At 39.4% G+C, this 27045-nt stretch overlaps 1 protein-coding gene across 1 annotated transcript in view; it reads right to left on the reverse strand.

Annotated features, from left to right (window-relative positions):
- Positions 1-3942: 3942 nt before the first annotated feature.
- Positions 3943-27045, reverse strand: part of LOC121387691 — a 35398-nt gene continuing 12295 nt past the window's right edge. Inside the window, exon 2 of the mRNA XM_041518881.1 lies at positions 3943-5431. Within this exon, the coding sequence (XP_041374815.1) occupies positions 4189-5431 (1243 nt within the window). The 3' untranslated portion in view covers positions 3943-4188. The remainder of the gene's footprint in view (positions 5432-27045) is intronic.

Raw genomic sequence — 27045 nt, forward strand, 5'->3', positions numbered from 1 at the left:
GGTACCGCCTTGTACCCCCAGGCAAAATCCTGATTTATAATAAATAGCTAGAATTTAGAGATATCTAGGAGAAACGGAAAAGGAAGCTTCCTGGGAACGTTAGTCCGTTTGGACTTTGGTAAATATCATTTCTGCTCTGTGTATAACCTTGATGTGATTGATGTGACTTTAAAAATTTTGATACTGTATTATACCAATATTCTTTAGACAGTGTCTTCGGTCGTCTGACGAAGTAAATCGTAGACTTTTTGTTCTAACATTATACGAGTATTTGGTAATATAAAGCTTAGCCAGTCATCCTAGACGACCTAGGTACACTGTAGGTTATTGTCTTTATTGTGATCGGTACCAGTTTAATTCTGTGTTACAAGGTTACTGAATGAGTAGTTAGGGGTAATTAAAAATTAACCCGTTAGGAATAGAGCTGTAATTCCTTTATTAATTAAGTTCCCCTGGAAGCGTTCCTAAATTATCACACGTTACTGAACGAGTAGTAAGGGTTAATTAAAAATTAACCAGTTAAGAATGGTGTTGTAATTCCTTTATTAATTAACTTCTCCTGGAAGCGTTTCTCAATTATCACACGTGTGGGTGTGGTGTAACGGTGAAGTGATTCGCATATTGTGTAACTAGACACCTAGAGATTAACTAATTAAGTGATCAGTTCTGGGTTGTTATTATTGCTGTTATTAATTAACTACTACGGCTGTACATTTGTCAGCGTAGGATAATACAGATTCCAAAGTGTATTGTGTTTTGTTGTGTTTCTAGTGAGCTAAACGTGCTATAAATATATATACTTTATATAAGATCGTATCTCTGATCATACCTAGAGACGAGCCATACTAGGGTTTAACCGCCTGTTACAGAGAGATCTAATAGATATACAGTTAGGAGAGATATTTTGTTAATCGTGTTTTATTCAGTTACGGGAATTATAGAATCCCCGTGACATAATGTATTATGTATCTCATATAAAATATGTAAATAAAGTTCAGTTCAGTTGTTAATCACAAAAATAATGCATACATCAAAGACACCGCATCATTAGATTTATGCGCGTGTTCAAAACGATTTATTGCAGTAGTTATGCGAGTGTGTCCTTCACCACATATTTTATGTACTATGAGGTGATTTATGTATATTTTTAACTATATGTTTTATTTGTCCTGCCATTGTTTTAACTGTATCGTATTGGGTTGTTTACTTTGTCTTTTAGATACTTTTAGCGAATACTCTCTCGTCGGTGACCCCATTGGGCTATTTCTCATTCCAACCAGTGCTCCACAACTGGTGTAACAAAGGACGTGGTATGTACTATCCTGTCTGTGGGATGGTGCATATAAAAGATCCCTTGCTGCTAATGAAAAAAATGTAGCGGATTTCCTCTATGACTGTGTCAATATGACCATATGTTTGACATCCAATAGCCGATGATTAATAAATCAATGTGCTCTAGTGGTGTCGTTAAACAAAACAAACCTATTTGTGCCGCCATTGTTTTAACTGTACTGCATTTGTTTGTTTTCTTCGTTTGTATTTTAGATACTTTCAGCGAATAGTCTCTCATAACTCAGTCTAGTGCTGAATTTTATTCAGTTGTAATGAGGTCACCGGTGAGACTTTAATAAACTATATGTCTGTCTGTCTGTCTGTCTTGTCGGCCATTTCGAAGCCTTAGATCGAAGTGTTTACCCATATCATGGTAATACTACTTTTCATTTGATTCGCCCATGATTTTCTTCATTAATTCATGAAAAGTAGCTTAGTCTTCATTGAAGCGAAAATATAGTCCGCACATTAGACCATCCGCTAATCGTCATAAGCGGCTCCACGTTCAGGTTCCAATGCACCAAATAAATTCTTATTGCCGATAATGTTAACGTTTACAAATAAAACTAATATAAACAGCGTATCACACTCAGGGCAGTACACCAATCAAAAGTGATACGATTTAAGATATTTAATTAATGTTTTTATTGGCATCTCTAGCCTCATTAAGATATTTAATTAATGTTTTTATTGGCATCTCTAGCCTCATTGGCATCTCTAGCCTCATTTAAGATATTTAATTAATGTTTTTATTGGTATCTCTAGCCTCATTAAGATATTTAATTAATGTTTTTATTGGCATCTCTAGCCTCATTAAGATATTTAATTAATGTTTTTATTGGCATCTCTAGCCTCATTTAAGATATTTAATTAATGTTTTTATTGGCATCTCTAGCCTCATTGGCATCTCTAGCCTCATTAAGATATTTAATTAATGTTTTTATTGGCATCTCTAGCCTCATTTAAGATATTTAATTAATGTTTTTATTGGCACCTCTAGCCTCTTTAAGATATTTAATTAATGTTTTTATTGGCACCTCTAGCCTCTTTAATATATTTAATTAATGTTTTTATTGGCACCTCTAGCCTCATTTAAGATATTTAATTAATGTTTTTATTGGCACCTCTAGCCTCATTAAGATATTTAATTAATGTTTTTATTGGCATCTCTAGCCTCATTAAGATATTTAATTAATGTTTTTATTGGCATCTCTAGCCTCATTAAGATATTTAATTAATGTTTTTATTGGCATCTCTAGCCTCATTTAAGATATTTAATTAATGTTTTTATTGGCATCTCTAGCCTCTTTAAGATATTTAATTAATTTTTTTATTGGCATCTCTAGCCTCATTTAAGATATTTAATTAATGTTTTTATTGGCATCTCTAGCCTCTTTAAGATATTTAATTAATGTTTTTATTGGCATCTCTAGCCTCATTAAGATATTTAATTAATGTTTTTATTGGCATCTCTAGCCTCATTTTTGCTGAAAATCGCAGTTCCATTTTTTTTAGAGTACCCTGCACTAGTTTCAACCTGTGGTGTATACTGCATAACAACTGTATAACAAATAAAAGTGTGTTTATTTATTAGTAATGGATAATAGTATTTGCTCAAATAATCAATGTCAATACCAATCACAGCCGCAGCTGTTTTTACTACGTGCACTTTGACACGGAACTTTGTCCTTTGGTACAATACAAACTTCAGCCAGCCATTTTTCGCTAAACATTTGCAAACAATTTTAACTGGTTCCGGGAGTAGTCACTCGGTTTACTGTGTAACACAAAAACCAGTCTAGCGAACGTTAGCGACAAACGGCTGGCTGAACTAACCTCAGATGTCTTTACTGATCTTGGGCCCAATTTGGTTAAAATAAACAAACACCATTTAGTTTTACGATTTATAGCAACGAAGTCATAATTCAGTTTACATACCAACATATTTTTAACCAATGCAATACAACACTGAACAGACTGGCGTGGTTGGTTGATTAAATTACTTCTTCGTGACAAATTAAATGTGCATGTACCTAATTTTCAAACAATATTTTCTTGGTCTACTTAGTAGATCAAGAGTTCGTGCTACTGTATCTTTAACGCGACTTAAAAGGGACTGTCCTGGGTTTGCTGCCAGCACAATAGCCCCCCCCCCCCCGCCCCCCGACTAACAGAGAACCATTTTGACGACTAAAAGTACATATTAAATATATCTGCTTGTTGAGAATATCAGTATATCCATAGCTGTTCTGTTCGTCCTAATATTTGTAGTAGCTCCAAGTTCATGTTATTTCCGAATATATATTGTTTCGTACATACGAAATTATTGGTAGGTAAAACTGGTTTGGACTACTACAAACATTACAACAACAACAAAATAAAGAAAGATTTTTTTTTTTTTTTTTAAATAAATTTAAATAAAAAAATAAAAAAATAAAATAAAATAATAAAAAATAAATAAACAAATAAATAAACAAAATAATAATAATAATAATAATAATAATAATAATAGGCCCTAATAACAAATAAAAAATAAGTAAACTTTAAAAAAAGAAAAGAAATACGAAATGACATGAACTGAACTAAAATTAAATGAAATTAAACTAATAATAATTTAAAAAAAAAAAAAAAAAAAAAAAAAAAAAAAAAAAAAAACTTACAATGGCAGAAACCTCGGGTGAGCAGACGCGTGTGCAGGGGCGGGGATTTTCTTGTTAATAATGTATTTCCCAGTGAAACTTGACCCGAAACCACACCCCCCCCCCCAAAAAAAAAAAAAAACAACAACAACAGAAAAACTAAACAAAACAAAAACAACACACGCACCTTGAGTCTCTTCAAAGTTACATTTTCATTTCACCCATTGTGCAAAGAAAGTTCTAACTGGGTCAGACTGTTAGTTCGCATATTGAGCTCTTTGACGTCTTCGAACAGATTCTTAAGTTCTCGCTGTCGAATTTCGCTCTGCTTGTACATCTTGCTGAGACTCCCTATGCCACTTTTGTCGTCTTCCCTTTCTCGGGGATCCGGGGTCGGGCAGTTAAAAATAATTGTCGGCATTTCTACCCGGATGTGTCGCCTGGACAACTGTCCATTCGCTTCGTCGCGTTCCATGACGTCTAGACTGGCACGCCTGTCGACGTTAACAAGGTCGTCAATAACGCTAAAAGCGCAGCCATTCTGAAAAGTCATTTTATTATCAGTCGATGATGTCACGACCGGTAGTTTAAAACGTTCCGCTTGGTGGTTATAGTTCCTGACTGTCGTCACTTCTGATGACGTCAGAGAGCGATCGGACTCTTGTCTTAACGATCGTTTGGTCTTGGAGAATGTCGTCTGCTTTCTAAATATCCTAGGCGACGCTTTCTCCTCGCTTCTCTGTAAACTGGTTGCAGTTGGGACGTAATAAAAGTAATACAGTTTCCTCAGATTCTCGTCCAGACGACCACCTGACGTCACGGAGTCCAATTTGAACGCGTGTGGTTTGAGATCTATGGCATCATTGGTCTTAGAGGGGCAGTAACTCTGTGACAAGGGGTTTAAGTATGTCTGGGGATTGTTTTTCGGTTTACGTCTGTTCATACCCTTTGTATTCAGGACTAGATCTTCCCGCTTCCAAGCTTTTCTCCCTATATTTGGTATACTGGAGATGGGCTGTGTGAACCGCTGCAAATTCGATTGCGCGGTTTCGTCAATTTGAGACATTCGCGAAATCGCATCTTTCTTGTCCGACGACGCGCTCCGGTTTGATTTTGGCTCAATGAGCTGTTTTCCTTGCAAGGGATATAACTTCGGCGCCGGCTTAACTGGGCGCATCTGCCGGAACCTTTCCAACGTCGTGATCATCTGGCGTCTTGGCGTCGGAAACGACCTACCGTCGCGCAGCCGCAGACGACAAATGCTGTCCGAGTTAGTGATCGAGGACAAACGCAGCCGCTCCAGCGCGCGCGCCAGGTTTGACTTCTCCTGGCCAATGAGATCGTCGCGTAGCTCGGCCAATCGTTTGAGGTATTCGGCGTGACGCTGTTTCTGGTCGTCTGCTACCCATGAAGATTGACGTTTGTGTTTCCTCGAGTCCAGGCTCGATCTATCCATCAGCCTGCAAAAAAAAAAAAAAAAAATATATATATATAAGAGAAACAAATCTATAAGTGTTGTGTTAAAAATAAAATAGAAATCAAGCTTTTGAGAACTGAAAATCTGCGTAACCCATTTATCGGTTGCGCAAAAACAAAATTAATTCAGCAAATGATTTCCTTTTTGCGTAACTCATTATGTCCATGTAATTGATGTCTTAAATTTAATGCGTGAACGAAAAATATGTTACGCAAATTTACAGTTGGGTGTGAGCATCACGCGAACGAATTTATCGTTCTCGTAATTTTCAGAGGCCTGTGTTTAGTGGGAGCTACTAGTATAACCTTGCTCTCCAGCATTCGCACGAGAATCATTTTACATACCCTCAGCATGTGTAGTTAAAAAAACAAAACAAAACAACAACAACAACAACAACAACAACAACCTACAAAAGGATTAACCACCAATGTTCAATGTGGCTATATCTTAAATGGCTCCCCATACTATGAGTTAGGTGAGCAATTTATCACTGAGCTCAATTACATACATACATACGTATATATATGTGTGTATTTTATTAGGCCACGTCTGAATAAAATAAAATAAACTATAAACGAAAAGTACATACATAAAATACATCTATAGTCCGTCCCATCCTCCTACAAAAACAGTTGGGGTTTTTTTTGGTAAATAATTTCAGTTTTGTTTGACGTAAGAAGAAAAGTAAAAGTGTTTAGGAGATAACAAAACCCCCCAGAAAAACAACAACATAAAAAACAACAACAAAACAACAACAGAAAACCCCACTATTTCTGTGTCCAATTTGGAAAACAATCGAAATAAGTAGCTTGTAGTAAATTACATCGCATGAAAAAAAGGCGTTGTCCGTGGGACACTCTATAGGTTATAAATACGCAAGGCACTTTTTAACAGTTTCTTATCCATCTGATTGCTTCTCCGCTTTTGATCTGCACTGCCGACTGCCTTCTTTGTACTTAAACACAAATAACAATATTAAAAGTTCAATGCATAAAGCAAACAATGCCCTAGACTAAACGTCACAATAACTTTATGTTAGACACAAATTAGTCATGCAGCGATATAACTAAATCAATATTCACATGTTTCCTTTCCACGTAATTTTAATGTCCCTTGACACGACAATGTGACTGGAACTTAATTTGACATATAGACCAAAACTATTTAAAAAAATAAACGAGCATCTGTCGCGGTTGGAGAGACAAGGCCTGGGATGTGGAGGTGGACAGTGAAAGAAGTTGAAAAATAGAAGTAGCTGCCAGATCGGGGGAAAATTAGATGGAATTCAAAGGAGAGAAAGGAAAGGGGTGAGGGGGAGGGTGGGGGGGGGGGAGGGGCAGTGGGATAACAAAAAAATTGAACGAGCACGCCAAGTTTTGTATACAAGTATTTTTATGGTTCACCCCACTCTATTCGTCCTTCTATCCGTCCTTCTATCTGTCCCTCTATCCGCCCTTCTATTCGTCCTTCCACCCACTGGCGATCTCGTGTGGTTATTTAGTATTTAAGACTAATTTACGTTCCTGGCATCTCTTACATTTACAAAATATCATTAAAGATAAATCAGCTAGGTTTTATGTCATATATGGTCGTTCGGTATTTGAGCCGATAGAGATAATTACGTTGCTAAGCAACCTAGTGGTAATGTTTCTTGTTACGTCTACTAATGTTGGTCTCAAAAGAAAAAAATCATTATTTATGTGCAGATAATAATAATAATAAAACAACTTGCGTCTAAAAATCCATTTAATTCATTAATATAGTAACATTACGCCACGCGAAATGAGAACGGTAATTGTTTAGCCCAGCGGGTAGTGTGTTGGTTTGAGATGCAATTAGCTACAGCAACAACAACCAACCACCCACCCACCCCCCCGCCCACACAAACACACACGAATTTTTTGTTTAAATAAAAAAATTATTCCGAGAGTACTGCGAAAGCAAATCATATGTCTCCTACCGAGTGGAACAAATGTTCATATGAAGTTAAAAGACCGTAACTTGATCTGTATCAGTACATAAAGCTATACCAAATATATATATATATCAGTTCGCAAGGCATTACAAACATAGGTGTAGAAAACTATATGTGGGACAGACAGACAGACAAAGAGACAAAGAAGCAGGCAGACAGACAGACAGACAGACAAAGAGACAAAGAAGCAGGCAGGCAGACAGACAGACAGACAGACAGACAGACAAAAAGACAAAGAAGCAGGCAGACAGACAGACAGACAGACAGACAGACAGACAGACATACAGACAGACAGACAGACAGACAGGCAGACAGACAGAGGCAGGCAGACAGACAGACAGACAGACAGAGGCAGGCAGACAGACAGACAGACAGGCAGACAGACAGAAGGACGAAATCTACATACCCTTCTGGTTGTACCAGTAAGATACTTAAAATAATTTTACAAAAAAAACCCGACGCTCTAAACACATTTAACTAATGTTATATGGCATCGGACATAGAGGATTCGTCACGAGTATTTTTTAATATGGGAAATATCAACCGAGGCTTCGTTAATCTGTATTTGTCGAGGCTCTGCCGAGACAAATACAGATTAACAGGCCGAGGTTGATATTTCCCATATTAAAAAATACGAGTGACGAATTCTGTTTAGCATATCACTGTCAATTTTGTTTATTTTCCACTTAAATGATTAATAAACAAAACCCCAACGCTCGGACGTAACAATATGTTATGACGTATGAATACATGTACATGTCAATCACTCAGCTGATAATCGGTTTGTCAATACACCTTGAAGGTTATCTATGCTTTCTGAAACTAGGTTAAAAGCGGAAACAAAGATTGTAGCTATTTAAACAATTTAATACTAATTTAACAGTTGTATATATAAACAATGAAATTATAATAAAATAATTGACAATAGCCAAATTTTTCAAAATAACTTTTCGCGGCATTTTGCCGAGTACTACCTCATTATCAGACATAGGCCTATCTACGTCACTGACCTATTTAAGGGCTTCATCAAGTTCAGTCTGAGTCTGTCGAAAATAAGTCTTCGTTGTTTTAGGGGGACAACAGGACTTTTAGGCTGAGCCACATTTATTACGATGTTGCTTTGGAAAGAGGTAAGACTGTTCGGTTCGTAATGTCCCCCGGTTTCTTTTCGTACACTGATGTAAAACTTGCGCAGAATTACATCGAGTTCTTTGGGGGGCATTTCATGTATTGGTCTGGACTCATTGATTGATTGTAGATAGTTTTCAAAAATGCGCATGTAGTATAGAGTTTTTTTGGCAGTATTCTTATTTTCATTTTCTGTAATGACATTACCAATCATCGTATCATCTACTTCTACAAATCTACGAGTTTTGTTTTTGGGCCTTCCGGATTGTGGCGTCTGCTTCGATGTCCGTGGATCTACCCTATCCCCTGTTTGCACTAACTAAACGTTCTGGTGACAATTCAGCTTGAATCATAACTATATAATTACCGGAAGGTAGAGTTGCTTTGATTGTAGCACTTCCTTTTTTATCGATAGTAACGCTATCTCCGACTTCAAAAGACGCCATGTTTGTTTGTCAACAATTTTGACAGGTGAAAATAGTTCTACGTTTTCGGTATATAATTTGCATAATAATGTAATTTGCATACTTATGTTCTAAATATTTGCATACTTATGTCTCAAAATATGTGATTTATGTAATGGGCGTGCCCAATGCTATTCCTTAGTAGTGATATGATAAATATGGTTATGGACCACACAGATAATTAGAGAGGAAACCCGCTGCCGCAACGCAATGAGTTCGTCATTTAGATTATCAGCAAGGAATATTTTATTATGCACCATCTCACAGACAGGAAAATACATACCACGGTCTTTGGTACACTAGTCGTGGAGCACTGGTTGGAACGAGAAATAGCCCAATGAAGATGGACCAACCGACGGGTATCGATTCTAAACCGACCGCGTATCAGGCAAGTGCTTTACCACTGGGCTACGACCCGCCATGACACATTGTTGAGAACCACACAGTCAGAAAGGAAACCCACTGTCGCCACTCTAGTGCCATTGACTACTCTTTTTGGATTTGGGGGCGAGACGTAGCCCAGTGGTACAGCGCTCGCTCGATGCGCGGTCGGTGTGGGATCGATCCCCGTCGGTGGACCCATTGGGCTATTTCTCGTTCCAGCCACTGCACCACGACTGGTATATCAAAGGCCGTGATATGTACTACCCTGTCTGTAGAATGGTGCATATAACAGATCCCTTGCTGCTTATCGAAAAGAGTAGCCTATGAAGTGGCGAAAGCGGGTTTCCTCTCTCAATATATGTGTGGTCCTTTACCATATGTCTGACGTCATATAACCGTAAATACAATGTGTTGAGTGCGTCGTTAAATAAAACATTTCTTTCTTTCTTTCTTTCTTTTTGGATTATCAACAAGGGATCTTCTACATACATAACCCACGGACAGGATAGTACAGTTCGTACCACGGCATTTGATCAATACACCAGTCGTGGTGCACTGGCTGGAATGAGAAACAGCCCAATGGGCTCACCGACGGGGATCGATTCTAGACCGACCGCGCATCAGGCAAACGCTAATACCATTGGTCTACGTTCCGCCCCTCGTATCTTCAATAACGTTAGCTTCTTTTATGTTTTAATTGCAATTTGGCATTTCGCTGGCGTATAATTATTTCATTAATTTTGTTTACCTAACATTTCGTCGAAATGTCGTACCTAGCTTAAAACAACTAAGGGTGGTTAAAGGCATATTGTCACGGTTTTAAGGACCTTATTTCTCTAAAAATGGATAATAAATTAAAATTAACAAGGCATAAATTAAAATTAATTAATTGTTGGGAACCAAATCTAGCTATCGCATCACCTTAACTGAACCATGATGGAGTGAAATCCATGTCAAACCTCTCGGCAATTTTAGTTTTTTGAATTATGGACCATTGCCATAATTGAATTATTTTTACAAAATATCATTAATAAATGGAGTATGGTGGTTATGAAGATGGTTAAATAAAGTACATTTAGGAACAAATCAAATTATTTTAAATTCGGGTAATACTTTGTTAGACCATTAAATTGGTCAGTGGCCTGTGACAATATGCCTTTAAAAAATAATCAGGGTTAAGGTTGAGAGAGAACTGGCGGACTGGAATTAAAGTTGCGTGTACAGTTTACAAAAACACGTTGTATTAAGCTTGAGCTTATATGATAAAGAGATTATTACCCTCGTGTATTTTGGTATCGTCAATATCATATATTAGGAATAAATATAATGTATTATGCTCACCAGAGGCTCGCATAATACAATTTTTATTCCTAATATAATTATGATATTGACGATACCGAAAAACACTGGTAATAACCTCTCTCTCTCTCTCTCTCTCTCTCTCTCTCTCTCTCTCTCTCTCTCTCTCTCTCTCTCTCTCTCTCTCTCTCTCTCTCTCTCTCTCTCTCTCTCTCTATATATATATATATATATATATATATATATATATACAGTCGACCTTCGATAACTCAAACTTCGATCTTTCGTAAACGTCGATCTCTCGAAGTGAAACGGCGGTCCCGGCCGAACTGCTATACAAACTAGTAATAACAGACTTCGAACACTCAAACTTCGAACATATGAAAATCTCTATCTCTCAAAGTAATTTTGTGGTCCCACCATAAAAAATAAGGGATATTGCACTTCCAAAACTCGAAGTTTGTGGAGTGACTGAGCCTTTTAACTGTACCGGTAATACTTGGCGAAAGCGGGTTTCCTCTCTCAATATATGTGTGGTCCTTTACCATATGTCTGACGTCATATAACCGTAAATACAATGTGTTGAGTGCGTCGTTAAATAAAACATTTCTTTCTTTCTTTCTTTCTTTTTGGATTATCAACAAGGGATCTTCTACATACATAACCCACGGACAGGATAGTACAGTTCGTACCACGGCATTTGATCAATACACCAGTCGTGGTGCACTGGCTGGAATGAGAAACAGCCCAATGGGCTCACCGACGGGGATCGATTCTAGACCGACCGCGCATCAGGCAAACGCTAATACCATTGGTCTACGTTCCGCCCCTCGTATCTTCAATAACGTTAGCTTCTTTTATGTTTTAATTGCAATTTGGCATTTCGCTGGCGTATAATTATTTCATTAATTTTGTTTACCTAACATTTCGTCGAAATGTCGTACCTAGCTTAAAACAACTAAGGGTGGTTAAAGGCATATTGTCACGGTTTTAAGGACCTTATTTCTCTAAAAATGGATAATAAATTAAAATTAAATTAATTGTTGGGAACCAAATCTAGCTATCGCATCACCTTAACTGAACCATGATGGAGTGAAATCCATGTCAAACCTCTCGGCAATTTTAGTTTTTTGAATTATGGACCATTGCCATAATTGAATTATTTTTACAAAATATCATTAATAAATGGAGTATGGTGGTTATGAAGATGGTTAAATAAAGTACATTTAGGAACAAATCAAATTATTTTAAATTCGGGTAATACTTTGTTAGACCATTAAATTGGTCAGTGGCCTGTGACAATATGCCATTAAAAAATAATCAGGGTTAAGGTTGAGAGAGAACTGGCGGACTGGAATTAAAGTTGCGTGTACAGTTTACAAAAACACGTTGTATTAAGCTTGAGCTTATATGATAAAGAGATTATTACCCTCGTGTATTTTGGTATCGTCAATATCATATATTAGGAATAAATATAATGTATTATGCTCACCAGAGGCTCGCATAATACAATTTTTATTCCTAATATAATTATGATATTGACGATACCGAAAACCACTGGTAATAACCTCTCTCCTCTCTCTCTCTCTCTCTCTCTCTCTCTCTCTCTCTCTCTCTCTCTCTCTCTCTCTCTCTCTCTCTCTCTCTCTCTCTCTCTCTATATATATATATATATATATATATATATATATATATATATATATATATATACAGTCGACCTTCGATAACTCAAACTTCGATCTTTCGTAAACGTCGATCTCTCGAAGTGAAACGGCGGTCCCGGCCGAACTGCTATACAAACTAGTAATAACAGACTTCGAACACTCAAACTTCGAACATTCGAAAAACTCTATCTCTCAAAGTAATTTTGTGGTCCCACCATAAAAAATAAGGGATATTGCACTTCCAAAACTCGAAGTTTGTGGAGTGACTGAGCCTTTTAACTGTACCGGTAATACTTTAAAGAAAAATGAATTGTCACCCAAGCTTTACTGTCAATTAATACAATAAAAGTACATAGAGATGTACGTCAAATTGATCGGATTTATCTCGTTTCTGTTAATATTTACTTAGTTTTATCATATACACAGAAGAAATGTGCTAACATCCAATATCAACGAAATGATAATACTGCAATGCAGTTTCACTTTGAGGTCTGCTGTACGAATTTCGAACACTCGAACTCCCTGAAACTCGAACTATTTCGTCGTCCCCTTCAACTTCGAGTTAACGAAGTTTGACTGTATATATATATATAAAGCTATCTGGGCTGTCTGTCCAGGACAGCGGGTTAGTTGTTAGTGGTTAGTGAGAGAGAAGAGGGTGTAGTGATCTTACACCTACCCATTGAGTCTTTAAAACTCGCTCTGGGTGGGAGCGGGCACTGGGCTGCGAACCTGCACCGACCAGCCTTATGTCCGATGGCTTCACCACGACACCACCGAGGCCGGTTTACCATCCTGGTCCCGGGCTTGTAAAACGTTTAGAGTCTAGACTCAAGACTCTGAGAGTCTGAGACTTTAACGTCATCACAACGCCAATAAAAACAAATTACATGCATGTGACGTCATTGGAGATTTCAGTCGGGACTACAATTTTACAAGCATGGGACCTGGTGTTTGTAGTTGTTCAAAATAGGGGAGAGACGTAGCCCAGTGGTAAAGCGCTCGCTTGATGCGCGGTCGGTCTAGGATCGATCCCCGTCTGTGGGCCCATTGAACTATTTCTCGTTCCAGCCAGTGCACCACGACTGGTATATCAAAGGCTGTAGTATGTGCTATCCTGTATGGGGGATGGTGCCTATAAAAGATCCCTTGCTACTAATGGAAAACATGTAGCGGGTTTCCTCTGTAAGACTATACAGATGGCAAGATAGCGTGGGTTTAGTGTGTTTGGGAGCTGTCGGGGGTCCTTTGATGTACGGGAAAACGGAAGTCGTTAATGACCGCCTACCTATCGAATGTCAAGATAGCGTGGGGTTAATGGCTTTGACAACTGTGCACATCCGGGGTGGGAAAGGTCTGAAACGTGCCCAAATACGGCGATGGCCATGAGTCATCCCAGAACGTGTTCAGATACGTCTTGATCTCACTTAGCGTGGGTACGCTATAGATGGCGTGGGGTGTGACGTCACAAGAAATGTCCGAGTACACATGAGGCTCAAGTGACGCACATGCTACTCTCACCATTCACCACCTCATCCGTACAGAGCAGAAATACATTTTGTTTCCGACTTTCGTGTAGGGCACTGCGAACTGGAAGTATATCTGAAAAGTATTGGTATTGCAAAATCCTCATCGATCGTATGTGGAGTTGCAAACCCCTGGCCCCGTTCTACGAAGCGATCTTAGCGCTAAGAGCACCTTAAAAGTGTAGTTATGCAGCTATGGTGACCTTAGCACTAAGCTAGCTTCGTAGGCCCCGTTCCATGAAAAAGAAGTGTAGCTAAGGTTAATTGTAGTGACTTAAGGTGAGTTTCACAACTGGCACTGTAAACTTTACAGACGTTACACAAAGCAACCTTACGGTAGTCGTAAGTGGCCCTTTAATGTTTAAATTCTTCTTGCGAATTAGTTAAATAATAAATTGGTTACTAATTTTTCGGAACATCTTGGATATATATCGGATTTTCGTGTGAAGGTCGTATGACCAAGAATGTTTTTTATCGAACGCCGAGTTTCATAAAAGGTATTTGGTATATATTTAATTAGATCCATTTATACACAAAAACATATCCTTCTTAGAAAATGATGACATCATCATTTAACGGCAATCTGACAGCTACGTTAGTGGCTTACAACTGCCTCCTACCTATTATACCGTAATTTACGACGATAGTAACCTACGCCGTGTCGTGGAACAAAATTACGGTCGTGGTGGTAGTTGTGCTAAGATCGCTTCATGGGACGGGGTCCTGGGGCCCAATTCACAGACCTCTCTTATCATCTTTCAAGCAACATTCCATCGTCTTTGCAAGTCTTTTTAGCATATGCACAACAAGATCGCAAAATTGCAAGAGTTTGGCGAATTAGACCCTCGACAGCCGCACACGTGCTGGAATCACTACTAATCCAGTCGTAAAAGCAGACCTGGACCCCTGTTTTTCGAAGCGATTTTATCAATAAGATCACCTTAACTAGATAGCTATCTTATGCATCTAAGGTCATTTTAACGCTAAGATCGCTTTGTGAAACGGGGTCGTGTGTCGGAAGGAGCAACTATAGATCTGAAGACCAAACTCAGGGGAACGGTCTCAGGACTGAGTAGGGTCACAACGAGTACTCGGGCATGGGCCAAGTCTAGCAGGACGTCCGTTCAGAGGACTCAGAGTACCCATGCAAGGAAGACCGAATAAATTAATTAATGTTTAACACAGCACAAACATACACATCGTCTATTGAATGTCATAAAAGGTAAGTATATGAAAAAAGCACTCTCATTTAATTATAAATTTGTCATTTTGCCATATGTTTGCCGCCCGTTACATTACAGGGCTATAAGACACGGAGGGAAAACAGAAGTCGAATGTGTGGAATGCAATACAATGGAATGATTTGGCATCCATCTTCAGAATTGAAATTAAAGTTTGTTTTGTTTAACGACACCACTAGAGCACAGTGATTTATTAATCATCGGCTATTGGATGTCAAACATTTGGTAATTTTGACATAGTCTTAGAGAGGAAACCCGCTACATTTTATTTTTTTACATTACTATCTTAGTATCAAGCATGGGCGTACATGGGGGGTGGTTCCGATGGGTTCGACCGACCCCCCCCCCCCTCTGAAATCGCTTTTTTTTATAATTTAATATATCTGACATTGATATCTGACATTATTATATTTACTCAACATAGAAATATATGCCCAATAACTCTGCAATCTATTTTGGAACCGCCCCTTTTCAAAACTCAACATAGAAATATATGCCCAATATCTCTGCAATCTATTTTGGAACCCCCCTTTTCAAAATCCTATGTACGCCCATGTCAAGTGATGTTTTATATGCACCATCCCATTGTCAGGATAGCACATACCACGGCCTTTAATATGCCAGTCGTGGTGCATATTTTGTTCGAGCCACTGGGGTCCCTGTCTGAGCGTACGACGACGACGAAGAAGAAAATACATAATACTATTTTACTTTACTCCTTAGTCTCAATATAATCGAGCGTAAGTGTCGGGTACTTCGGTCCGGGGCGAGTTTGACCCCCGAGTAGTACTCGAGTTCAATATTTTGGACTCGTGGAGGCCCTAGAATTGAGGATGACATCCCAACCCATGACATCAGCAGGACTACGTCTTTGACACAGCCATCAAATGTAGAAGAAGAAGAAGAAGAAGAGGGACCAGAAGAAGGAGGAGGAGGAGGAGAAGGAAAAGGAGAAGAAGGAAAAGGGAAAGGAGAAGAGGAAGCTTTTGCTAGTTTTACACTATATATTTATAATGTTCTGCGCCTTTCACAGGTTCTAAACATGACGATGGACGGATGACGATAGAAATATGTTTATGCTATTTAATCATTGTTTGTTTGTCACTGGTAGTAATGATGATGCGACATCATCTTTTATTGTTCATTTAAAAAAAAATAAAAAGCCGAAACATGCAATGAATTAAAACTGTTCAACTCCCAGTTCTGGCTTGACAGAATGAAGCTTTTTCGCAGCTTCATCATTCCAAGCATTTTACCAAGTTGCAAAGATATATTGCCGTTCGTGGTTAATATCGTGTTTAAGATCAGTGTAAAAACACACAAACCATAACATGAGGCAAATCTAAAACAGACTCGTCAGCTGTATATGTATTTTCATTACCCCTGATGCCAATATGACTGGGCACCCAACAAAATACAGTGTCTTTATTGGCAATGCATTAAAAGACATACTTTCGTATCACCATAACAATTAAGGGATACTCCAGCTTAAATGTTATAACGAAAGTGAGTCTGTAAAAATACTATTTAGTTGTTCTCATAGAATCCATAATTTCTTCAACGGCTTTCAAGGGCGGGACGTAGCCCAGTGGGAAAACGCTCGCTTGATGCGCGGTCGGTCTAAGATCGATCCCCGTCGGTGGGCCCATTGGGTTATTTCTCGTTCCAACCAGTGCACCACGACTGGTATATCAAAGGCCGTAGTATGTGCTATCCTGTCTGTGGGTTGGTGCATATAAAAGATCCCTTGCTACTAATGGCAAAAATGTAGCGGGTTTCATCTCTGTGACTGTATCAAAATGACCATATGTTTGACATCCAATAGCTGATGACTGATTAATCAATGTGCTCTAGTGCAACGGCTTTTAATGATTGCCTAGGTTAATGAAGAAAACAAAAGTACCGAATCAGGCAATCTCAAGAACATTATTGTATCCCGAGACCCATCCGTATAATGAGGAATGTAATTTGAACGGTATCTGTCTTCGATCACCGTGAAGTCTTGTTTTAAAATAATTGAATCCCAGCGAGCGTTCTTTAGATGAAGAACAAGAAGGAAATGGTTTATTTAAGAACGCACTCAACATATTTTATTTTCGGTTATATGGCGTCGGATATATGGTTAAGGACCACACATATATTGAGAGAGGAAACCCGCTGTCACCACTTCGTAGGCTACTCTTTTCGATTGCACTTTGACTGGTACCATCATCCTCTATCATATTACATTCACATAATGCTGCGAGCAAATTAAAAACCAGTCGCCTTCCCAAAAATACCTCAAGGTGACAAGAGCCACATTTCATTTTCCTAAATTAATAATTTAAGCAACATTTGTGTGTAATATGAAATTAAATTGTAAACACATATATAATAACCAAGAATACTTTACCCTGCTTAAAAAAAACTAGCGTCAGTTACTTTAAATCCTACCTTGTAGACGAAGAATCCTCACTAGCGCTCGAACGTATGGTCTAATTTAAAAACATTCTCTCAGTAAAAGCTTTCAGTGTTTTGCTAACAATACAGATGCTCAAACAACACTTTCCCTTGCCGCCAGTGTCCCGCCAATAGTACGTCTAATCTCAAACAGATAACACGAGCTTAGAACTGTCGTCTGCTGATCTCCTGCATATAAATACTCTCTGGGATAAAAAAACACAACAATGTGATTGGAAGATGCGCACGGATCCAAATCCGCGTTTTAACAGAGCACATTTCCCCAGATCACGTGGCCTTTCAAAAGACGCTAATTGTCCGCCCATCGTGCGTCATGAGCGCTCCGATGATAATAGTTTCCTGACGGCGAGGTTTTGTTTTTGATCATAAAAGTCAATACGGAGTAAGGGTTATTGGAAGCCAATAGGTATGAAAATAATGATAGTCAGTCATTTCCTCTGAGATCGTTCCGAGAATTGTGTAGGATTGGTTTACGTCATGCTATTAAATAACCCCGAAAAAAGCTGATGGTTAACATAACTGTTATGTGAGACCCTCAGAATTATAATTTATCATTTAGGAATTGATCGCAATTATTTTCTGGTTTGTCATAAAACATATTTTTAAAAACTTTACTGTTCTAAGTGATCTAATATAGCAGAAATATGATCTGCATCAAACATTCTTTGCACACTAATTGGACAGAACACTAAGTTAATTTTGATATCCCACAGCGACGCCACATATATGGAAGATAAATTTAAAGTCATCTGACTAGTCCACGATGATGAGCTAGATGCAAAAGCGACACGGTGAAATGAAATTAAGATCACTGAAACTGGTTGCTCCATGATGTATAAATTCATATCCCAGTACTTGCTGTAAGACATTTTGCATAGCTCAGTGGGTGGGGGGTGGGGGGTGGGGGATGGGTGGAATGAAATATGTAAAGTTAAAGTTTATTTTGTTTAACGACACTACTAGAGCACATTAATTTATTAATCATCGGCTAGGCTACTGTATGTCATTCTTTGGATAATTCTGACATATAGTTTTCGAAGAAACTCGCTATATTTTTCCATTAGCAGCAAGGGATGTTTTATGCGCACTTTCCCACAGACAGTGGCTAAGCCATCGTCCTATAGGCTGGTAGGTACTGGATCCGCACCCCGGTACCGGCTCCCACCTATAGCGAGTTTTAACGGCTCATTGGGTAGGTGTAAGGCCAGTACACTGATTTCTTTCCCACTAACAGCTAACAACTAACCACTAACAACTAATCCACTATCTTGGACAGATAGCTCAGGTAAGCACGAAAAATAAATTTTAAAATGAAAATATAATGGTTTAATCAAACCGTGTCTGAATCGTACATATTTCGTTTGAAGATTCTGAAGTAAAATGTCGAATATTTTTAAGTATGAAAAGAACGTATTCTGGTAAAATGTTTTTTTTTTCTCATATATATAGCCCCCACCCCCACCCCAAAAAAGAAGAAGAAAAATAAATAAATAAAAACAGAATAAAAATAAATTAAATTAAATTAAATTTAAAATAATAATAATTAATTAATTAATTAATTAATATATACTTTTAGTTGCAACGACATAACGTTGTTCAATTTATTGAACTGTCATTACATTTTGTGAGTATTTTGCACACGAATGTCATGTGTGTATCATATATTACTGATACTGTAAAAATAAGTCGACATACTCTTGCAAATATGATTTATGAAAAAAAAAAAAAAAAGCACACCATTATATTGCATAATTTTTTAGTGGACTTCTCAAAAGCTAATGAACATGTGTGGAATTATTTGACCCGATTTGACTGGTTCCCGCCTCGTCACGTTTAATTAATTTAAAACGTTCAGCACCAATTCCGTGACGACACAGTGCATTCACATCTACTGATATTTAAAACGTTCAGCACCAATTCCGTGACGACACAGTGCATTCACATCTACTGATATTTAAAACGTTCAGCACCAATTCCGTGAGGTCACAGTGCATTCACATCTACTGATATTTAAAACGTTCAGCACCAATTCTGTGACGTCACAGTGCATTCACATCTACTGATATTTAAAACGTTCAGCACCAATTCCGTGACGTCACAGTGCATTCATATCTACTGATATTTAAAAAAAAAACTATCTATAATTTGGCTATGGGCTGACGTAGCCAAGTGGTAAAGCGCTCGTCTGATGTTGGTTTAGGTGGCCTATTGGGCTATTTCTCGTTCCAGCCAGTGCACAACGATTGGTATATAACAGGCCGTGGTATGCAGGACAACTGGAAAACAGAAAGCAGAAGATTGACCAAGTAAGACCAATATAGTATAAGGGCGCAAGCCCAACAAACCCCTTAGTATACAGTTACCAACATATAGATATAATTATTTCATTAATCTTTTGCGGGGCGGGAAACAAAATTAATAGTACGCTGGAGTGGCTGACAGTTATGTTATGTGACTATTCATTACTAATAAGCTAACTATCTTTCTCTCCTTTCTCTCTCTCTTTCATTGACTGGTAAAATAAATATGTTAAGCACTAGGCTTTTTTAACCAATACATACACTACAAGGGCTCGCCCTTCAAATTAGATATTTAGAATAGACTAATCCCCCCCCCACCATTGTGTTAACAAAACTACGCAAGGGCGGGGGGGGGGGGGGGAGGAGAGGTGGTCATGATGACCGTTGGAAACACTAGAATAGGGACGTAAGACAATAGGTACAACCTAAACACCAAAACTAGGATTACACACAGACAACATGCTCACCGCAACAGCACACAGGATGCATTGACTAATGATAACAATGCATCCGCCCTACATTTTAATGGCCCAGCACGTGCTCTAATAAGGAACCGAACAAAAGAATATCGGCCGCCCCTACCCAATCCCCAAATACTTGCTGCTGGGAAATGTACTTGGTGTCACTGAGGAGGAAACTGAAGACCAAACCAACATCAGCGCTTCGACCACCCCGGAACAAATCGCCTTGCCTGCCAGTGTCTACACAATTGCACGAGTCTCCGCTGGGTTGTCATGCCACGACCAGAAGAGGTCAGGTCCTTATCAGGACCCTACGGACAACCTAGGGAGACAACCAGCATCATAAAGGTCGATAAGTAACGAGCTACTCTCGACTCACTAACGAGCTACACTCGATTCAAAACCTATACTAGCTCAATCATTTACCTTTCGACCGACCGTTCAAAATTGCGCCAAAATTACTCAACAAAAACTGCGCACCATTTTCTCTTTGGCTTTAAAATGGCTCCACTCAAAATTTCATAGCACCACCACCACCCCCACCCGCCTGCAACCGATTCAATCGGGCTGCTGGTGCTCCCTTGCACCTGCCAGTGCAGGCGGTCCCTCCTCCCCCCACCACCTTTCCTGTCTTGGCTCTTGTGCCCACGACAGGCGTGCGTTACAACAGCTTGTTCTGAAGGTACACGTAAAACCCTATGACCTGACCTGACCAGGCGCGTTCGACCTCCCCCCCCCCCCCCCCCCCCCGCTCAAGGCGAAATTTTTTTTGTCAGAAAGCAGCTCGGCTAGCCAGCAAAAAACACCTCAGAATAGCCCTAGAAGGGGGAGGCTCCCCAGACCCCCCGCCACGGACTTCGCGTCTGCGGCGCTCGCGGTGTCGGGCTTCACCAGACACCTCGACCCCCCCCCCCCCCCCCCCGCAAAATTTCCTGCGCACGCCCCTAGTATGTGCGATTCTATCTGTGGGATGGTGCATATAAAATATTGCTTGCTGCTAATGAAAAACAAAAAAGGTAGCGGGTTTCCTCTCTATAGCTATATGTCAGAATTACCAAATGTTTGACATTAAATAGCGAATGATTGATACATCAATGTGATCCAGTGGTGTCGTTAAACAAAACAAACTTGAATAACAGATGCCTTGCTACTGATGCAAAAAAAAAAAAAAAAAAAAAAAAATGAAGCGGGTTTTCTAACGAAGATTATATGTCAGAATTGCCAAATGTTTGACATCCAATAGCCGAAAGGGCGATACGTAGCCCAGTGGTAAAGTGTTCGCTTGATGTGCGGTCGGTCTGGGATCGATGCCCGTCAGTGGGCACATTGGGCTATTCCTCGTTCCAGTCAGTGCACCACGACTGATATATCAAAGGTCCTGGTGTGTGTTACCATGTCTGTGGTATGGTGCATATAAAAGATCCCTTGCTGCTAACCGAAAATAGGAGCCCATGAAGTGGCGACAGCGGGTTTCCTCTCTCAATATCTGTGTGGTCCTTTACCATATGTCCGACGCCATATAACCGTAAATAAAATGTGTTGAGTGTGTGTCGTTAAATAAAACATTTCCTTCCCTCCAATAACCGATGATTAATAAATCAATGCGTTCTAATGGCATCGATAAAAAAATACACAACAAAACACCAAACTTTAACTTGATGTAAAAGGAAGGAAGGAAATGCACCATCCGACAGACAGGATCGTACATACCACGGCCTTTGTTACACCAGTTGTGGAGCACTGGCTGGAACGAGAAATAGCCCAATGGGTCCACCGACGGGGATCGATCCTAGACCGACCGCGAATCAAGCGAACGCTTTTACCACTGGGCTACGTCCCGCCCCCAACTTCAACTTGATGCAACGTACACAGTTCCTGCTGTATCAAGCGTGATCATACAGACGGGTTGATTCATCCAGAAAGATGCAACGTACACAGTTCCTACTGTATCAAGCGTGATCATACAGACGGGTTGATTCATCCAGAAAGATGCAACGTACACAGTTCCTACTGTATCAAGCGTGATCATACAGACGGGTTGATTCATCCAGAAAGATGCAACGTACACAGTTCCTACTGTATCACGCGTGATCATACAGACGGGTTGATTCATCCAGAAAGATGCAACGTACACAGTTCCTACTGTATCACGCGTGATCATACAGACGGGTTGATTCATCCAGAAAGATGCAACGTACACAGTTCCTACTGTACCACGCGTGATCATACAGACGGGTTGATTCATCCAGAAAGATGTAACGTACACAGTTCCTACTGTATCACGCGTGATCATACAGACGGGTTGATTCATCCAGAAAGATGCAACGTACACAGTTCCTACAGTGTATCACGCGTGATCATACAGACGGGTTGATTCATCCAGAAAGATGTAACGTACACAGTTCCTACACAGTTCCTACTGTGTATCAAGCGTGATCATACAGACGGGTTGATTCATCAAGAAAGATGTAACGTACACAGTTCCTACTGTATCAAGCGTGATCATACAGACGGGTTGATTCATCCAGAAAGATGTAACGTACACAGTTCCTACTGTACCACGCGTGATCATACAGACGGGTTGATTCATCCAGAAAGATGTAACGTACACAGTTCCTACTGTACCACGCGTGATCATACAGACGGGTTGATTCATCCAGAAAGATGCAACGTACACAGTTCCTACTGTACCACGCGTGATCATACAGACGGGTTGATTCATCCAGAAAGATGCAACGTACACAGTTCCTACTGTATGATCATACAGCGGGTGATCATACAGTACGGTACCACGTTGATTCATCCAGAAAGATGCAACGTACACAGTTCCTACTGTACCACGCGTGATCATACAGACGGGTTGATTCATCCAGAAAGATGTAACGTACACAGTTCCTACTGTATCAAGCGTGATCATACAGACGGGTTGATTCATCCAGAAAGATGTAACGTACACAGTTCCTACTGTACCACGCGTGATCATACAGACGGGTTGATTCATCCAGAAAGATGCAACGTACACAGTTCCTACTGTATCAAGCGTGATCATACAGACGGGTTGATTCATCCAGAAAGATGTAACGTACACAGTTCCTACTGTACCACGCGTGATCATACAGACGGGTTGATTCATCCAGAAAGATGCAACGTACACAGTTCCTACTGTACCACGCGTGATCATACAGACGGGTTGATTCATCCAGAAAGATGTAACGTACACAGTTCCTACTGTACCACGCGTGATCATACAGACGGGTTGATTCATCCAGAAAGATGTAACGTACACAGTTCCTACTGTACCACGCCTGATCATACAGACGGGTTGATTCATCCAGAAAGATGTAACGTACACAGTTCCTACTGTATCAAGCGTGATCATACAGACGGGTTGATTCATCCAGAAAGATGTAACGTACACAGTTCCTACTGTACCACGCGTGATCATACAGACGGGTTGATTCATCCAGAAAGATGCAACGTACACAGTTCCTACTGTATCAAGCGTGATCATACAGACGGGTTGATTCATCCAGAAAGATGCAACGTACACAGTTCCTACTGTACCACGCGTGATCATACAGACGGGTTGATTCATCCAGAAAGATGTAACGTACACAGTTCCTACTGTACCACGCGTGATCATACAGACGGGTTGATTCATCCAAGAAGATGTAACGAGATATCTCATTACCTGGAACAACAACATCTTAGACCTTACCTGGCCTTTTGCTCGTGTCGTCTGCGGGTTATTAGTAACCATGGTGACAGGTATAACAAAAATTATACATACATACACACACACACACACACACACACACACACACACACACATATATATATATATATATATATATATATATATATATATATATATATATATATATATATCGAATTTGTCGTATACAGGTGGGTGTTGGACGCATAAACTGACGTTATTTGAGGGGTTGTTGTTTTCACTTCTGAACATCAACTACGCGGAATTATATCTTTAAACCTCGGATTACGTCATCAATGGAATACCATGTTTAGATCTAGTTACATACTGGTGCCCTTGAAGGTGTTTCCCCTGTTAAGCTAGGGGCGTGACATAGCCCAGTGGTAAAGTGCTCGCTTCATGTGCGGTCGGTTTGGGATCGATTTCTGTCGATCGGCCCATTGGGCTATTTCTCGCTACAGCCAGTGCACCACGACTGGTATATCAAAGGTCGTGGTATATGCTATTCTGTCATATAAAGGATACCTTGCTGATAATCGAAAAGAGTAGCCCATGAAGTGGCGACAGCGGGTTTCCTCCCTCAATATCTGTGTGGTCCTTAACCATATATCCGACGCCATATAACCGTAAATAAAATGTGTTGAGTGCGTCGTTAAATAAAACATTTGCTTCCTTCCTTACTGTTAAGCTATTTGCTATCTGCGTGCAAAGTTGAAGTTTGTTTTATTTAACGACACTACCAGAGCACATTGATTTATTAATCATCGGCTATTGGATGTCAAACATTTGGTAATTTTTACATGCAGTCTTATAGGAAACCCGCTACATTTGTTTTGCATCAGTAATAAGAAATATTTTAATAAAGTTTGTTTTGTTTAACAACACAACTAGAACACATTGATTTATTAATCATCAGCTGTTGGATGTCAAATATTTGGTAATTTTGACGTAATTTTAGACAGGAAACCCGCTACATTTTTCCATTAGTAGCAAGATAAATTTTATATGCACCAGCCCACAGACATGATAGCACTTACCACGGCTTTTGACATACCAGTCGTGGTGCACTGGCTGGAACGAAAAATATCCCAAAGGGCCCACCGACGGGGTTCGATCCAAGACCGATCGCGCTTTATCACTGGGCTAGGGTCCCGTTCTTTCACTTCTAATCAAAGGCGGTGGTATGTGCTATCATGTCTGTAGGATGGTGCACATAAAATATCCCTTGCTACTAACAGAAAAATGTAGCGGGTTTATTTTGTAAGACTATAATTAGCCGATGATTAATAAATAAATGTATTCTAGTGGTGTCGTTAAACAAAAAAGGAAATGTTTTATTTAACGACGCACTCAACACATTTTATTTACGGTTATATGGAGTCAAACATGTGGTTAAGAACCACACAGATATTGAGAGAGGAAACCCGCTGTCGCCACTTCATGGGCTACTCTTTTCGATTAACAGCAAGGGATCTTTTATATGCACCATCCCATAGACAGTATAGCACATACCACGGCCTTTGATGTACCAGTCGTGGTGCACTGACTGGCTTGAGCGAGAAATAGCCCAATGGGCCCACTGACGGGGATCTATCCCAAATCGACCGCGCATCAAAAAAAAGAAGAAAAAAAGTCATATAGTCGTAATTATATTTTTAAACCTCGGATTTACGCCACCAATGGAATACCAGATTTAGACCTAATTGCATACCGAAGCGTTTGAAAGTGTTTCACTCGCACAACTAGCTGCTATCTGCATGCAAATCACATTGTAAACCTCGGATTGACGCCACCAATGGAATGCCAGATTTAGACCTAATTGCATACCGAAGCGTTTGAAGGTGTTTCACCCGCACAACTAGCTGCTATCTGCATGCAAATCACATTGTAAACCTCGGATTTACGCCACCAATGGAATACCAGATTTAGACCTAATTGCATACCGAAGCGTTTGAAAGTGTTTCACTCGCACAACTAGCTGCTATCTGCATGCAAATCACATTGTAAAAGGAAAACCTACCAGTTCTTAATTTCTTTTCTTGTAATTAATTTGCGTGCTTATTTCCAATTATAGATGAGAACAGTCTGGAGATAGTACGTCTGTCTGTCCAGGAACGAAGGTAATGGTTAGGGGTTAATGAACGATAAGTCGAAGTACGGATTTTGAATCATTGGGGAGTGGCGACAGGGGGTCATTGAGATTTAGTTAGACCAGTGTATTCAAGGTAGTGAATGCTGTTTATGTTTAATTTGTATGTATATAAGCACGAAAATACGTTCAAACGAAAAAGGTATGTAAATGTATTCATGTCTTGTCGAAACAGCACGGTTATATTTTTTTTTAAATCACGTTCAATTCTTATAATTCTAAACACATAACCATGTCATTAATGTAAAGCTCTTTGAAATAAAAAGTGAACTCTATTTTCCAAATGTTTACTATTTTATTAACACGAAATTCATACTCAACATTAGCGGAATCCCTATGGTGGTTCGGCTTTTTCCGTCAATAGCCGAATGAGAGAATGACAATGTTACAATCATTAATACAATTAATATTAATTTTTTGCATTAAATGTCAATACCAACTAGAAACATTTTAAATTCACTATAAACATATAACGTAAGTAATTTCAATAACTTTTAACCTGTAATAAAAATGTCTGAAGCGACCTATTTTGTATAGTATAATTTATATGTGAAGCGGTTGGTGTATGGTCTCACTACACAGATGTCGTCTGCCATTGAAACCCATGTTAAACTGCCCAACTTCAAGCGAAGATTGCCCATAGCACGGGTTCTCGTTGGCATTAACAACATACACCATTGCGAACATACATTATATAAGCATTTATATTCATTCCAAAATTGTGAACATTTCCGTCTCAGTTTTTTGCTATATGACCGCATCTGGCTGTAGTACCGGTTCGAACAGGTGGTTCATTAACCGATTCACTCCGGCTGTCACTTGCACTATATA

This window comes from Gigantopelta aegis, chromosome 13, assembly GCF_016097555.1.
Source record: "Gigantopelta aegis isolate Gae_Host chromosome 13, Gae_host_genome, whole genome shotgun sequence".
Classification (NCBI taxonomy): domain Eukaryota; kingdom Metazoa; phylum Mollusca; class Gastropoda; order Neomphalida; family Peltospiridae; genus Gigantopelta; species Gigantopelta aegis.